Consider the following 17647-nt stretch of genomic DNA (forward strand, 5'->3'; position numbering starts at 1 on the left):
AATCCAGCATAATAAGGACTTTATACAGACTAGTAGGGGACCATTGCTGTGTTGGCTGAGAGGGCAGTTGGGAAAAAAAGGTGAGTATTGTGTGAAATCTATTATATTATTCTGTGAATTGTATTCTTTTTTTTTTTACTCCAGGATCCTCTTAGGGCAACAGGGAACTTAGAAGACATCAGGTGTCCTCCTTACACACAATATGCAAAGTAAATCAACAAAAGAATGTTGTTAAGTTGCAGCACATAATCACATGACTCAACACTGCCAACTATAAATTCTGTATGAGATGAGATGAGATGTAAAACAGATTTTTAGGTCACATCAACAGAAAAACATTGACCAGATTGAAGATGGATTCTTGCTCATTCAAGTACTATCACGAGCATGAGTATGATCCAAATGATGTACAAAATATTTTTGCCGTGCCTGATGCTGATAAAATATTACATGAAGAAATTGTTAAGTTCCCACTGAAAATTCTTCAGAGTCTGGTGTCTTCAGGTAAGACTTTTTGACTTTTTTCATTCATAGCCATGTAAATAACATGTCTACCCGGAGGGCCATATTCTGTATCCAGTAAAAGTCATAGTATTTCCTAGGTAAAATGCAAAACATAATCCATTGCTTCGGAGGTGATTATGGTGAACATATCATCCCAAGCACCTATTCTCCTGATGGCTGGTGTAATATCCACACAGGTACCCAGCATATGTGCCAGACACTGCTATTCTAGGGGCACACATTTTTTGGGGTGATGACTATCTACTTCTGCTCGCATTTTAGATCTATGGAGACTTCTTTTTTCTCTCATTTTAAAAGGTAAAATTGCAGGAAAGACACTGATTGACTTTTCAACTGGACCCATCATACCTCACCTGCTGGCAATATGTGACTATTTCAGTGATATTATAGTTCTGGAGCCAAATGACTTTTGCATGAGGGAAATGGAGAAATGGCAGAATGGGGAAGAGGAGAGTTGGGACTGGTCAAATATATCAGATTGTTTTCCAGAGTTGGAAGGTGACAGGTATGAAATGGGTAACTTTCAAAATATTGAATTTTAATCCTATCTTTATTTTTTCTTTATAATTTTGATGAGTTTATTATTGTCATCAGGATTATAATTTGGGTTTTTGGAAAGTTGCTGTCCAACGGAGAGATGGAGGGTTACATGAATTACATTCTGCATTTAAATTTTTAGAGACTTATAAATGCTTATTATATGCAGCAGAATTTGTACTTCATAGTGACACCATTAAAAATTCTGTGCAATCGTCTAATATGTATAACATCTGTGTGAACAATATCCATGTTCTGTGGTGTCCGTCAGTGGAGAGGCTGATTTTGTCTCTGTGTGAACACACACTTAGTTTTCTGGCTGAATTGAAGTTGACTGCACCAGACCCTTATCCTCCTGCAGTCTGCTCTAATTATAGCAACAGTTACAAGTTATGATTGACAGAGCTCTACTCCAGTTGTCCTGGAGGTTCTTGTCTCCTCTAAGTGTTTTGTTCACATTCAGTCTAGAATTAGTTTATCTTGACCTGCTTCATTGTTTGTGAGGGAGACACTGCTTGCTGTACTTTTTGGTATTTCAATCTTGGCTACTGTTCAGACTATTCTTCTGCCTTTGTGATTCTGTATTTCATTGCTGTCTGTGTTGTGCCCTGGCTTGTTGACTATACTATTCTGTTTGTGTTGTTTGTCCTGTTATGTGTTTGCACTTTGGCGTAGGGAGGAACCCCTTTCTAGTTGTCCTGTACCATTTAGGGTCAAGTAAGGAGGGCTTGTTTGGGAGCTCAATATCATGGCTCATTGTATTTGTCTGTGTCTCTTCCATTACAAGCTGCATACAGCATAAAATACTTTACCAGTGGCTTTCTTATGTTTCCATATAATACAGACCTCAATTTGCAATGTGCCTTGGAGTTTATGGCTCTTACTTATTTATAATATCTTCATTTATTGCTTGATCTGTTAGACACACATGATTTGATTGTTTACACTTGTGATCTGTCAATTTGTGTTTTATTTCAGAAAAGGTTAATTGACAGAGATTGAAAATAAAAATTATGTGCAATCTACTTTGAAGCTAAAACAAATTGCAAATGTGGTGGAATTAACAAATAAATCACAGTTGGACCATTTTCTAGCAGGTTTTATTTTTACAGCTTTAATAGTTTAGTTCAAGTTCCTTCTTTATTCTGTTTCTGATCCATAATTGCCACATATTCTTTTTTGTTTATATTGTTTAGTCTTTGTCTCCGTCTTTGCATTTTTCCCAGGAAGGCAATGTTGACCAGTTGTCTCCACCCAATTAGGCAGGGCTAGTTCAGAATGGGTTGAGTATTATGGCTTACTGTCCTTGTCTGTAACTCCAGTCCATCTAGACCATTCCACTACAGCAACAGAGGTGAGCCCTACTTCAGCCATATAAATAGCAAAATCAGGTTTTCAGAGTTGTCATAACTAGTAATGTAAACGACAACACTGAACCAGACTGGTCTTATGGGTGTCAAAAAATAGCTTCTTTACACGAGACACTCAAGAACATGAAAACCATGCATAAGGCTCTCAGATATAATGGTGCAGATTTACTTACCCGGTCCTGTCTTGATACAGCGGCGCGTTCTCTGTGGAGGATTCGGATCTTCCGGCGATTCACTAAGGTAGGGCTGCTGCGCTGAAGTCCGTCGGAGTTCACTGGAGTTCACGATCCATTGCTGGGTGCAGGTAAGCGCGTGTCAAACGACACTTTTTTCTAAAAAATACAGCGGTTTTTCCAAATCCGTCGGGTTTTCTGACGGCCACGCCCCCCGATTTCCGTCACGATGCGCCACAATCCGATCGCGTGCGCCAAAAACCCAGGACAATTCAGGGAAAATTGGCGCGAAACGGTAATATTCGGGTAACCTGACGGAAAAACGAGATTCGGGCCCTTAATAAATGACCCCCAATGTATCAAGCAGCAGGGCAACTACACTCATCTTGACAGCTTGCTCACTATTTTTTCGTCTGTACAATATTTAGATGTGTACTACGAGAGCTAATATTTTGTGGGGTGGGTGTCAGGGTGATACTCATATTTCCCATGACTCCACATACAATGACATCACGCCATTACTAGCGCTAAGTAGGGGTAGTATTGACCTCCCTATCTCAGCTATTCTGATATCACATTGACTTAATGCATTTCACGTAACACGGCCTCACTTGCGCCGGTACATGGAGACAGATACACCTAAAATGATATCTGAACATGATACGGTGCATCTGTAATACCTATGTCATTTATTATTGATATTCATACCTCAGATGACACAATGGGGCTTATTTGCTAAGGGTCCTGCGGACGCATTACCGTCTGGTTTTCCGACTTTTCAGGAATTGCGCAGCCGGGACAGGTATTTAGAAGCGCATTGTGTCACATGCAATCAGATTGTGTCGCAGTCGCACCGGCTTTCATGCGATACAAATCCTGGGGTTGGCCCGAGTTCACCTTCTTCTTCCCGGTGTATGTCAGTGCATGGCTTGCGACACAATTTGAGATGACAAATCCCACGCGTAGTCTGAATCCGTCGGATCTGATGCACCAAAATCTGATCGCGTGCACCAAAAACCCCAGTTACATGCGGCAAAACAGAAAAATTCGGGAAACCTGAACGAAATGCGTTCCGCGGACCCTTAGTATATGTGCCCCAATATATCTTAGAGCCTTCTGTATGTTTTTGGTGTTCTTGAGTGTCTTGTGTAAAGAGACATAAGACCAGTCTGGTTCAGCGTTGTCGCTCACACTGCTAGTTGTGACAACTCTGAAAGCCTGATTTTGCTATTTATATAAAAAACGGAAAAAACAGGAGAAAGAAGCTATCGTGGGGCGCTAATAGGCCAAATCGTGTCTTTCTCCAGGCAGCACACTACAGCCACCTAGCTGGACCGTTATCTGCCGGTTGTATTATCTGTCTATTTTGGTCTGAAGAAGGTTTTTATAACCGAAACGCGTTACCTAGACTTTTATTTTTATCACTGTTTGTTTTATATAATAAAAGATTTTCAATACAGATTATTTCCAGCTATTTATCACTATTGTAGACACGATTTGGCCTATTAGCGCCCCACGATAGCTTCTTTCTCCTGTTTTTTCCGTTTTTTACTCCACTGTCTACACCGGCCTCTATTCGAGGTCCGGGTATTTTGGAGCTGTGGGAGCTGCTTAGAACAAACCATCCATCTACTCCTGCTATTGGCTTCAATTAGCCATACGATCCGGAACCCTTCCCCAGGGTGGGTACAAACTGCACTGTAACAAGGTGCTTTCAGGTGAGCAGTACTCTCTTCTCTCACCAACCATTGATCCCAACAGTATTACATGAGGCGCCGTCCTCTCTTGTTGTTTTTTCGTTCTGTTTGCTATTTATATGGCTGAAATATAGCCCATTTTTTATTATATAAATTAAATAAACTATTTATTTAAGCGTTCTCATTCAGGCAGAATAGTATTTCTACATTATTATAATGTAAATCTTCATCTTCTTTGGTAACATTATTTAACAGAGCTGAGCCCACCTGCACAGAAAAAGGTTAATACTAGAGATGAGCGAGCACTAAAATGCTCGGGTACTCGTTATTCGAGACGAACTTTTCCCGATGCTCGAGTGCTCGTTTCGAGTAACGAGCCCCATTGAAGTCAATGGGAGACTCGAGCATTTTTCAAGGGGACCAAGGCTCTGCACAGGGAAGCTTGGCCAAACACCTGGGAACCTCAGAAAAGGATGGAAACACCACGGAAATGGACAGGAAACAGCAGGGGCAGCATGCATGGATGCCTCTGAGGCTGCTTAATCGCACCATTATGCCAAAATTATGGGCAACAGCATGGCCATGACAGAGTGACAGAATGAAGCTAGATAGCATCTAAAACATCCAATAATTGACCCTGACACTATAGGGGACGGCATGCAGAGGCAGCGGCAGCAGCGGCAGGCTAGAGAGTGGCATGGCGACATACCCTAAATGGACTCAGGCTTCAAACCAATGGGTAGCAGAGAGGAACCAAAGAAGGTGAGCAAGAAGCGCTCAAATAATATTGGTACATGATAAAAGTTTGCCAGTATATTTTGTGGATTACACAGCAGGGTGGCGACAAAGTTAACATGGAAGCCATGAAAACAATCCAAAATTCTGCCTGACACAGCTCGTTTGATAAGGGGACGATGTATGGAGGCAGTGAACTAGTAGTAGATTAAAGGTACTGCAGTTAAAACTATGTTAGTTGGTTCTTGGCATGGAGCTGGCGCTCCGCTGCCAGGCGAGCTTTCGCCAATCCAAGCCCCTGTCTCTAGGCTACTCCCCAAACAGCACTTCTAAGAACCTTTCGGATAAGATCAAGTGTAGTAGCGTTCTTATAAGTTTGGGATATGGCGGGTGAGGGGAATGTAAACATCTGCGCAAGAAGCGCTGAAATAATATCCGTAAATGAAAAAAGTTTTCCAGTATATTTTGTGGCTTACACAGCAGGGTGGCGACAAAGTTAACAAGTTTGATGTGGAATGCCCTGCAATAGCTCTTGGGCGGTGTGCCTTTTATCACCTAGGCTCAGCAGTTTGAGCACCGCCTGCTGTCGCTTAGCAACGGCACTGCTGCTGTGCCTAGAGCTACCGACTGATGGCGCCATGCCCACGGATGGTAATTCGGAGGAGGAGGAGGTGGAGGAGGGGTGGGAGGATTTGGAGGTATAGTAGGCCTTTGAGACCTGGACCGAGGTAGGCCCCGCAATCCTCTGCGTCGGCAGTATATGACCAGCCCCAGGGTCAGACTCGGTCCCAGCCTGCACCAAGTTAAGTGTAGTAGCGTTCTTATAAGTTTGGGATATGGCGGGTGAGGGGAATGTAAACAGATGCGCAAGAAGCGCATGATGCGCATGGAGCTGGCGCTCCGCTGCTAGGCGAGCTTTCGCCAATCCAAGCCCCTGTCTCTAGGCTACTCCCCAAACAGCACTTCTAAGAACCTTTTGTATAAGATCAAGTGTAGTAGCGTTCTTATAAGTTTAGGATATGGCGGGTGAGGGGAATGTAAACAGATGCGCAAGAAGCGCATGATGCGCATGGAGCTGGCGCTCCGCTGCTAGGCGAGCTTTCGCCAATCCAAGCCCCTGTCTCTAGGCTACTCCCCAAACAGCACTTCTAAGAACCTTTTGTATAAGATCAAGTGTAGTAGCGTTCTTATAAGTTTAGGATATGGCGGGTGAGGGGAATGTAAACAGATGCGCAAGAAGCGCATGATGCGCATGAAGCTGGCGCTCCACTGCTAGGCGAGCTTTCGCCAATCCAAGCCCCTGTCTCTAGGCTACTCCCCAAACAGCACTTCTAAGAACCTTTTGTATAAGATCAAGTGTAGTAGCGTTCTTATAAGTTTAGGATATGGCGGGTGAGGGGAATGTAAACAGATGCGCAAGAAGCGCTGAAATAATATCCGTAAATGGTAAAAGTTTGCCAGTGTATTTTGTGGATAACACAGCAGGGTGGCGACAAAGTTAACAACTTTGATGTGGAATCCATGAAAACAACCCAAATTTCGGCCTGACAAACCTCGTTTGATAAAGGGACGATGTATGGAGGCAGCTATATGGACGACTTTTGGAGGTAGCAATGGAGACAACGTGTGGAGGCTGCTATGGAGACAATTCAATTTGGATAGTGCCTGTATGTGGCAGTCCAAAAAATTTTTCAAACCAGAGGAGCAGGTAGGTGGCCCTCCAGAAAAATGGAATAGATTGAGTGCCTGTATGTGGCAGTCCAAAAAATTTTTCAAACCAGAGGAGCAGGTAGGTGGCCCTCCAGAAAAATGGAATAGATTGAGTGCCTGTATGTGGCACTCCCAAAAATTGTTTAAAACAGAGGACCGTGTCGGTGGCCCTCCAGAAAAATTAAATGCATAAAGTACTATACCTAGAGCCAGTGGGCCCTGTCAAAAAACAGCCAGTTTCCTCTGCTTTACTGTAGAAAGAGGAGGAGAAGGAGGAAAATGAGGAGGAGGAGGAGTGGATAAATTATTCAGGTTGAGCTTCCTTCACCTGCTGGAGATTTGAAATTAGGAGAAATCCATGCTTTATTCATCTTGATAAGCGTCAGCCTGTCAGCGCTGTCAGTCGACAGGCGTGTACGCTTATCGGTGATGATGCCACCAGCTGCACTGAAAACCCGCTCTGACAAGACGCTAGCGGCAGGGCAGGCAAGAACCTCCAAGGCGTAGAGCGCCAGTTCGTGCCACATGTCCAGCTTTGAAACCCAGTAGTTGTAGGGAGCTGTGTGATCATTTAGGACGATGGTATGGTCAGCTACGTACTCCCTCACCATCTTTCTGTAAAGATCAGCCCTACTCTGCCGAGACTGGGGACAGGTGACAGTGTCTTGCTGGGGTGACATAAAGCTGGCAAAAGCCTTGTAAAGCGTACCCTTGCCAGTGCTGGACAAGCTGCCTGCTCGCCTACTCTCCCTCGCTACTTGTCCCGCAGAACTACGCACTCTGCCGCTAGCGCTGTCAGAAGGGAAATACTGTTTCAGCTTGTGCACCAGGGCCTGCTGGTATTCATGCATTCTCAAACTCCTTTCCTCTCCAGGGATGAGAGTGGAAAGATTTTGCTTGTACCGTGGGTCCAGGAGAGTGAACACCCAGTAATCGGTGCTGGAATAAATTCTTTGAACGCGAGGGTCACGGGATAGGCAGCCTAGCATGAAATCTGCCATATGCGCCAGAGTACCAACGCGTAAGAATTCACTCCCCTCACTGGCCTGACTGTCCATTTCCTCCTCCTCCAACTCCTCCAACTCCTCTTCTTCTGCCCATACACGCTCAACAGTGTAGGACTCAACAATGGTCCCCTCTTGTGTCTCGCCAACATTCTCCTCCTCTTCCTCCTCATCCTCCTCCACCTCCACCTCCTCCGATATGCGCTGAGAAACAGACCTAAGGGTGCTTTGGCTATCAACAAGGGAATCTTCTTCCCCTGTCTCTTGTGAGGAGCGCAAAGCTTCCGACTTCATGCTGACCAGAGAGTTTTTCAACAGGCCAAGCAGCGGGATGGTGAGGCTGATGATGGCGGCATCGCCACTGACCATCTGTGTTGACTCCTCAAAGTTACTCAGCACCTGACAGATATCAGACATCCACGTCCACTCCTCATTGTAGACTTGAGGAAGCTGACTGACCTGACTACCAGTTCTGGTGGAAGTTGACATCTGGCAGTCTACAATGGCTCGGCGCTGCTGGTAAACTCTGGATAACATGGTCAGTGTTGAATTCCACCTCGTGGGCACGTCGCACAACAGTCGGTGAGCGGGCAGTTGGAGGCGGCGCTGCGCTGCCCTGAGAGTGGCAGCATCTGTGCTGGACTTCCTGAAATGCGCACAGATGCGGCGCACCTTCGTGAGCAAATCAGACAGATTGGGGTATGTCTTGAGGAAACGCTGAACTATCAGATTTAACACATGGGCCAGGCATGGCACATGTGTCAGTCTGCCGAGTTGCAGAGCCGCCACCAGGTTACGGCCGTTGTCACACACAACCATGCCTGGCTTCAGGTTCAGCGGTGCCAGCCACAGATCAGTCTGCGCCGTGATGCCCTGTAATAGTTCTTGGGCGGTGTGCCTTTTATCGCCTAGGCTCAGCAGTTTGAGCACCGCCTGCTGTCGCTTAGCGACGGCACTGCTGCTGTGCCTAGAGCTACCGACTGATGGCGCCATGCCCACGGATGGTCGTTCGGAGGAGGAGGTGGAGGAGGGGTGGGAGGAGGAGGAGGCATAGTAGGCCTCAAACACCTGGACCGAGGTAGGCCCCGCAATCCTCGGCGTCGGCAGTATATGACCAGCCGCAGGGTCACACTCGGTCCCAGCCTCCACCAAGTTAACCCAATGTGCCGTCAGAGATATATAGTGGCCCTGCCCGGCAGCACTCGTCCACGTGTCCGTGGTCAGGTGGACCTTGTCAGAAACGGCGTTGGTCAGGGCACGGATTATGTTGTCTGACACGTGCTGGTGCAGGGCTGGGACGGCACATCGGGAAAAGTAGTGGCGGCTGGGGACCGAATACCAAGGGGCGGCCGCCGCCATGAGGCTGCGAAAGGCCTCGGTCTCTACTAGCCTATAGGGCAGCATCTCCAGGCTTAGCAATCTGGAAATGTGCACATTAAGGGCTTGGGCGTGCGGGTGGGTTGCACTATATTTGCGTTTCCGCTCCAGCGTCTGGGGTATGGAGAGCTGAACGCTGGTGGATGCTGTGGAGGATCGTGGAGGTGACGATGGGGTTTTTGTGGCAGGGTCCTGGGCAGGGGGCTGACTATCAGCTGACACAGGGGAAGGAGCAGTGGTGTGCACGGCCGGAGGTGAACGCGCTTGTTGCCACTGAGTGGGGTGTTTAGCATTCATATGCCTGCGCATACTGGTGGTAGTTAAGCTAGTAGTGGTGGAACCCCTGCTGATCCTGGTTTGGCAAATGTGGCACACCACAGTCCGTCGGTCATCCGGTGTTTCCTTAAAGAACCTCCAGACTTCTGAAAATCTAGCCCTCGCCGCAGGAGCCCTCGCCACGGGAGCTTCACTAGTTGACACATTTGGCGCTGATGCACCAGCTCTGGCCCTGCCTCTCCGTCTGGCCCCACCACTGCCTCTTCCAACCTGTTCTGGTCGAGGACTCTCCTCCGTCTCAGAAGCACTGTGTTCACCCGGCCTCTCAACCCAGCTTGGGTCTGTCACCTCATCATCCTCCGATCCCTCAGTCTGCTCCCCCCTCGGACTTCCTGCCCTGACAACAACTTCCCCACTGTCTGACAACCGTGTCTCCTCATCGTCGGACACCTCTTTACACACTTCTTCCACTACGTCAACAAGGTCATCATCACCCACAGACTGCGACTGGTGGAAAACCTGGGCATCAGAAAATTGCTCATCAGCAACCGGACAAGTGGTTTGTGACTGTGGGAAGGATCCAGAAAACAGTTCCTCAGAGTATGCCGGTTCAAATGCCAAATTTTGCTGGGAGGGGGCAGACTGGGGGGGAGGAGGCTGAGGTGCAGGAGCTGGAGGAGTGCTGATTTCGGTGACATGGGTGGACTGCGTGGAAGACTGACTGGTGGACAAATTGCTCGAAGCATTGTCGGCAATCCACGACATCACCTGTTCGCACTGTTCTGGCCTCAACAGTGCTCTACCACGAGTCCCAGTAACTTCAGACATGAACCTAGGGAGTGTAGCTCTGCGGCGTTCCCCTGCTCCCTCATAAGCAGGTGGTGTCTCACCCCGCCCAGGACCACGGCCTCTGACCCCTGCAGTAGTTGGACGCCCACGTCCCCGCCCTCGTCCTCTACCCCTAGCCCTCGGGTTAAACATTTTGAAAATGAGAGTTATAACTTGTATTTTTTTTTTAACTTTTTTTTTTTTTTTTTTTTTTGTGTTTTTTAGTTTTTAAAACCAAACGATGCTATCCTATTGCTATGGCTATTTTCTAGCCAAGTATTACAGCACACTACTATGCCAGATGAGATGACGCTGAGTTATGAAAAAAATAAACGTAAAATAAAAAAGGAAATGGCAGACTGTGCCTAGTTGAAATACAACCCCGGGCCCTAATAAATTTTCCCACTTCGGTCTTTGCGATGGATATGTGCGTCACTAAAACACAGTGGTCGCAAGTCTGACTCCAAATTGCTCCCAATTTGATAGTAGATGCACTGCAGCAAGTACAGCCACCAGCAGATCAACCAGAAATCAAATATATATAACGCTACTGTAGGCGTAATTAAGACGTTTGTATTCTCCTATGGCTATTTTCTAGCCAAGTATTACAGCACACTACTATGCCAGATGAGATGACGCTGAGTTATGAAAAAAATAAACGTAAAATAAAAAGAAACTGGCAGACTGTGCCTAATTGAAATACAACCCCGGGCCCTAATAAATTTTCCCACTTCGGTCTTTGCGATGGATATGTGCGTCACTAAAACACAGTGGTCGCAAGTCTGACTCCAAATTGCTCCCAATTTGATAGTAGATGCACTGCAGCAAGTACAGCCACCAGCAGATCAACCAGAAATCAAATATATATAACGCTACTGTAGGCGTAATTAAGACGTTTGTATTCTCCTATGGCTATTTTCTAGCCAAGTATAACAGCACACTACTATGCCAGATGAGATGACGCTGAGTTATGAAAAAAATAAACGTAAAATAAAAAGAAACTGGCAGACTGTGCCTAATTGAAATACAACCCCGGGCCCTAATAAATTTTCCCACTTCGGTCTTTGCGATGGATATGTGCGTCACTAAAGCACAGTGGTCGCAAGTCTGACTCCAAATTGCTCCCAATTTGATAGTAGATGCACTGCAGCAAGTACAGCCACCAGCAGATCAACCAGAAATCAAATATATATAACGCTACTGCAGGCGTAATTAAGACGTTTGTATTCTCCTATGGCTATTTTCTAGCCAAGTATTACAGCACACTACTATGCCCGATGAGATGACACTGAGTTATGAAAAAAATAAACGTAAAATAAAAAGAAACTGGCAGACTGTGCCTAATTCTACTCAAACCCCTAATAAATTTTCCCACTTTGGTGTTTGAGGTGGATATGTGTGTCACTAAGAGCTAAACACAACGGTAGCAAGTCCCCCTGCTAATTCCTCACAATATGGTACTAGCTGCAAATAAAAAAAAAAAAAAATTATAACGTTATTGTAGCCCTAAGAAGGGCTGTTGGGTTCTTTAAGAATCACTCCTGCCTAACAGTAAGCTAATAGAACACCCTAACGCTTTCCCTGAGCAGCAGCAGCTCTCTCCCTAGTGGCATCCAGACAGAGAATGATCCGAGCAGCGCGGGCAGCGGCTAGTCTATCCCAGGGTCACCTGATCTGGCCAGCCAACCACTGCTATCTACGTGTAAGGGTACCACGTCATGCTGGGTGGAGTGCAGAGTCTCCTGGCTTGTGATTGGCTCTGTTTCTGGCCGCCAAAAAGCAAAACGGCGGGAGCTGCCATTTTCTCGAGCGGGCGAAATACTCGTCCGAGCAACGAGCAGTTACGAGTACGCTAATGCTCGATCGAGCATCAAGCTCGGACGAGTATGTTCGCTCATCTCTAGTTAATACAAATTTATAATTGTGATATTAATATACCCTTTTGCCTAAAATTATAAAAAAAATATATAATGTTTCTTAATGCTTTAAACCTTATTTAGGGGTTTTATTTATCCCAATAAATATCTCCAATCAATTCAGGTGGAGACAGAAAAAGAGAGCTCTATCTATAGTATATGTATTTTCAGTAAGTGTTAATGACATTTATATTATGCTTTTAGCATTAAGTATTCAATTTCTCTCTTTTTTTCAGAGATAAGTGGATAAAAAAAGAAGAGACTCTCAAAAGTAAAATAAAAAATGTGATATTTGACCTGAGTAAAGATGATCCATCAGAGTCTTTGGCGCTTTCAAAAGCTGACAGTCTGACGAGCTTCTATTTATTAGGTCAAACTAGCAAAGACAAAGAGGCATATAGGAAGAACTTGAGAAAGTTATCCTCTAGGTTAAGATTAGGGGGTCATCTCATCCTCACTGGGACATTCAATGTAAAGCATTTCTCCATTGGAGAAGAAAAGTATCACTCTCTGAACATAGATAAAGATTTTCTTAGGAAGTCTCTGGAAGATGCCGGCTTCAATATAGAAATGTTTGAGACACTTGATAGCAAGGTCACCAGTCACTTAGCCAAATATGATCAGATTTTTGTTGCTTGTGCTCAGAAGGTTAAGGAGGTTTAAAGGTAAAAAAATGTTTGATTATTTGAAGATGCAGGATAAAAACCTGCATGATGCTTTAAAGTTTTAATTTTCAAGACATGTTGAAGACTTCAGCATTTATAGGGGTATTCTGCTTTATGAAATAAGGAGTTATATCTTTAATATACCATTGCTCGTTGATGGCAGGGCAGTCCTTTACTTTTCTGAAGAAAAAAAACATCCTGTACGTTACATATATGTTATTTACAATAAATCATAAGTAGCAGCATGAAGGCTTTCATTTAGTTTCATTTAGTTGTATACAGAAATCACCGGGCCAAAAATGGGTAGAAACAAACAATAAATTATGTTACGGTATGTACTGTTGGGACTTCAGCTCAAACAATGGCGTCAGCAAGGACAAATCAGCATTTAGTTAGCAAACCAAAACATAAAACAAAATCCTATGCTGGTCCGGCTCTACCTATACACCAGGATACCTCACTATCCTAGTGCAGGCCTAATACTTTACACCAAAAACAAAGTCACAATGTTCATAGCTTGCAAAGGTTTCAAGCTGGTGGCCTGTCCCCAGACTGACGTTCTGTGCAAAGCATTTATTCCCCACTGATGATCTCAGCTTCACCTGAGAACACCCTGGACTAGGGGTGTGGACTGGAAGACTCCCACTACCAGCCTGCCCTCCAGTCCAAGATATCCAGCCCATGTAACTTTAAAGAATAGAACCTCAGCAAGCTAGGTCTTGACTAGAGATGATCGGGTTCGGTGTTTGAGTTCAGCCACCAATCTGGGATGTACTGCCGGCCAAACAGAAAAACTCCCCCTGGCCAATCATAGCCATGACTAGTTGCTAGGGGCGGTCATTTGGCGGATTGGCTGTTCAGCCGCCAATCCGACATTACATCGGGTTGGGCAACCAACCCCGAACCCTGAACCTGAAGGTGGACATCAAGTCTTCTGATCTGTAATCATGACGCACACCATATTTGGTATATATATAGGACAAGCTTGTTCCAAAGCAATAACTAGTGACATAGTAAACATATTATCTAAAATATGACCAATTAACAACAGGAGTTCAATGCATCATGTGACTATCATATCATGTAACCAAACATATTGAAATCATCTCCAGTATGATACATGTGTTTATATATTGGATCATCTGTTAGGGGTCTGGATCTTGCAACTTTGTCTATCACATCTGATTGTGGAGCAAACAGTGTATCTGAGTACAATACCCGAACCCCACAGTGTCATCATGTTGCAAAGCAATTACCACAAATAAATCTCTCAAAAATTACAGTTTTCCTGGCATAGTCTAAATAAACCGAGGCCCCTAATTTTACCACAAAAAACTGGGAAAACCTATTGCCTGGAATATAAGCCTAGGGTGGAAAACACATTCGTCACAGCCTTCCCCAGTATATAGCCAGCCAGTCACCTGTATATAGTTAGTCAGCCTCAATATATAGCAGCCAGTCCCCCACATATATAGCTAGCTAGCCCCTCTATATAGCCAGCCAGCCCCTGTATATAGCCAGCCCCTAGTATAGAGCCAGCCAGCACCTGTACATAACCAGACAGTCCCTGTATATAGCCAGTCAGCCAATGTATATAGAGAGTTAGCCCCCCCAGAATATAGCCAATTAGCCCCTGTATACAGCCAGACAGTCCCCTGTATGTAGCCAGCCAGTCTTTGTGTATAGCCAGTAAGCCCCAGTATATAGCCAGTCAGCCCTAGTATATAGCCACTCATCCCAGGTATTCAGCCAACCAGTCCCCTGTATATAGCCAGCCCCCAGTGTAGAGCCACTCAGCCAGCCACTGTATATGGGTAGTCCCCACAATATTGCCAGCCAGTCCTGTGTATATAACCAGTCCCCTGTATATAGCCACTCCCATAGTTTAAAGCCAGCTAGTCCTCTATATAGCCAGCCAGCCCCCAGTATATAGACAGTCATCCCATGCAGTTGTGGCACACAGACTATGATGTCAGCTGCATTTGTTCAAGTTCGAATGGTCTCTCCATGTCAGGCCGAGTAAGAACAGGGGCAAAAGCAAAGGCAGACTTTAACTTAGAAAATGCTTCTTCAGCTGCCGGAGGCCAGAGTTTAGAATCAGCATTCTTCTTAGTTAATGCCACAATGGGAGATACGAGAGAGGAAAAATGTGGTATAAACTGCCGGTAGTAATTGGTGAATCCCAGGAATCTCAGGAAGATGTTGTTGACTAATTCCTTAAACACTGCAGGCACATTGCATAGTCCAAAGGGCATGACCAGATTTTCGAAGTGCCCGTCTCGAGTATTAAAGGCAGCCTTCCACTCATCGCCTTCATGGATGCGGATGAGGTTATATGCTCCCCACAGATCCAGCTTGGTGAAAACCTTGGCACCCGTAAACAATCAAGAAGTTCCGTGATCAGAGGTAGTGGGTAGTGCTTTCTCACCGTTACCTTATTGAGGCTGTGGTAGTTGATCCAAGGACGGAGGGAGCCATCCTTCTTGGCCACGAAGAAGAATCCAGCACCGGCAGGAGAAGAAGATTTGCGGATGAACCCCTTCTGCAGATTCTCTTTGATATAGGCCGACATAGCCTCGGTCTCGGGTATGGAGAGTGGGTATACCCGACCTCATACAGAACGCAATAAGAGAAGGGGAGATAAGGGGCTACAAAATGAGGGGGGATAAAAGGGGATCCACAATAAGAGGGGTATATACAAGGAGGCCCATAATTAGAGGGGGGAGAATAGAATGGTCACAATAAGAAGGGGAAATGAGAGGAGACCTACACATTTTTTAGTGTGGCCTAAAAATGTACTGCATATACTCGAGTATAAGCCGAGGTACCTAAATTTAACACAAAAACCCTTTTCCCTAGTATATGTACAGCAGCCCCATACCCCTTTATATAGCATGCAGCCCCTGCCCCCCAGTATATAGCCTGTAGCCCCTATTTCCATTATATAGCCAGCAGCCCCTGCCCCCCACTATATAGCCAGCAGCCCCTGCCCCCTATATATAGTCTGTAGCCCCTATCTCCATTATATAGCCAGCAGACCCCCAGTATATAGTGTGTAGCCCCTGCCCCCTAGTATACAGCCTGAAGCTCCTTCTCCAAGTATATATCCAGCAGCCCCTGCCCTCAGTATATAGCCAGCAGCCTGTGTCCCCACTATATAGCCAGCAGCCTGTATCCCCAGTAAATAGCCTGCAGCCCCTGATCTCAGTATATAGCCAGCACCCCTGCCCTCAGTATATAGCTGGCAGCCACTACCCCCAGTATTTAGGCAGAAGCCCCTGCCCCCAGTATATAGCCTGTAGCCCCTGCCCTCATTATATAGGATTGGAGAAAAAACAAATAGTATAATATGAAATGTCTGTGAGTTACTGAATGCCCCACAGCCATCCTGTGTAATGAACGTTGAATCCAGGTGGTCGGATGCCTCAATAGTGCATGTCCACTGTTGGTAGAGTGCCATGGTGGTTATGTTCAAGGATGACTATCTAATTTCTGAGGTTCAGCACTGCTACCTTTATGGGACAATGGGGCAGATTTACTTACCCGGTCCATTCGCGATCCAGCAGCGTGTTCTCTGCGCTGGATTCGGATCCGGCCGGGATTTATTAAGGTAGTTCCTCCGCCGTCCACCAGGTGGCGCTGCTGCGCTGAAAAGCATTGGAATGCACTGGAGTTCACCGAGCCGGCCTGAGTGAAGGTAAGTGCAAGCTTCGCGACAGATTTTTTTTTTTTTAAATGCAGCGGTTTTTCCGAATCCGCCGGGTTTTCATTCAGCCAGGCCCCCCGATTTCCATCGCGTGCATGCCAGCGCCGATGCGCCACAATCCGATCGCGTGCGCCAAAATCCCGGGGCAATTCAGGGGAAATCGGCGCAAATCGGAGATATTCGTGTGACACGTCGGGAAAACGCGAATCGGGCCCTTAGTAAATGACCCCCATTATTTTCATACGGGAACATTTGAGGTCTTGTACATGTAAATTTTTAGTTGGCATTTAATATAGTTTCCGTCTCGTATACAGGACAGAAATAGTGGGATTTGCATCTGTATTAGCCTCTAAGGTAGCACCGGCAGAGGGAATTTCAAGATTGGCATTATAAACACCAGTCATAATATATTCCCTCTCAGAAAATCTGAATATTATATAAGACCAAATGTATAAAATTTTTTGAACACAGAAATGTTGGCCAAATGAGTATATACAGTAATTGCACTTGGTTGGAGCTCCTTTTGCATGAATGACTGCATCAATGAGGTGTAGCATAGAAGTGATCAGCTGATGGAGCTGCAGAGGTGTTATGGAAGCCTAGGTTGTGTGATAGAAGCCTTCAGGTCATCTGCATTGTTGGGTCTGGTGTCTCTTGCCTTCTTGTCAAATCGTATTGATGCATCAAAAGAAGCCCCGACCAAGTATTGGGGGCATTTACTGTACATACTTCTCATTTGACCAACATTTCTATTTTCAAAAATTTTTTAGAGTCGGTCTTATATAATGTTTTTATTTTTTGAGATGTATCGATCTGTCTACGCCAGAAAACTGGAGTAATTTGCACCTGAAATGCCATGTGCCAAATTTACTGAAGGTTTTAGGCCAATTTTAGACACTTTTCCGGCTCATTCGAAAAAAAGGGCATGTCCTCGATAAATAGGGGGCATGATAGAATAGCCTGTGCACCAGAAAATTCAGGTCACGCCCTAGAAAATTCAATATTGTGGTAAAGCAAACTATACCATCTAATATTGAGTAGTTGGAGAAAAAGAAAGTTGACACTCGCCACAATGCTTCCTTAAAAACATTACTCTATTTTATCTTCTAAAGAGCTGGCGACAAACAC

General features: G+C 45.4%; 1 protein-coding gene across 2 annotated transcripts in view; it reads left to right on the forward strand.

Moving 5' to 3' along the window:
* Positions 1-17647, forward strand: part of LOC140127818 (indolethylamine N-methyltransferase-like) — a 49994-nt gene that overhangs the window by 8844 nt on the left and 23503 nt on the right. The window contains exons 2-4 of one of the 2 annotated variants that reach the window (XM_072148924.1): positions 145-504; positions 823-1030; positions 12385-13060. In XM_072148924.1, coding sequence (XP_072005025.1) covers positions 354-504; positions 823-1030; positions 12385-12811 — 786 coding nt within the window. In that variant the 5' untranslated portion in view covers positions 145-353 and the 3' untranslated portion in view covers positions 12812-13060. Of the gene's footprint in view, positions 1-144; positions 505-822; positions 1031-12384; positions 13061-17647 lie in introns of those variants that run through there. The other variant, XM_072148925.1, reaches the window with a different exon arrangement.

This window comes from Engystomops pustulosus, chromosome 4 (genome assembly GCF_040894005.1).
Source record: "Engystomops pustulosus chromosome 4, aEngPut4.maternal, whole genome shotgun sequence".
NCBI lineage: Eukaryota > Metazoa > Chordata > Amphibia > Anura > Leptodactylidae > Engystomops > Engystomops pustulosus.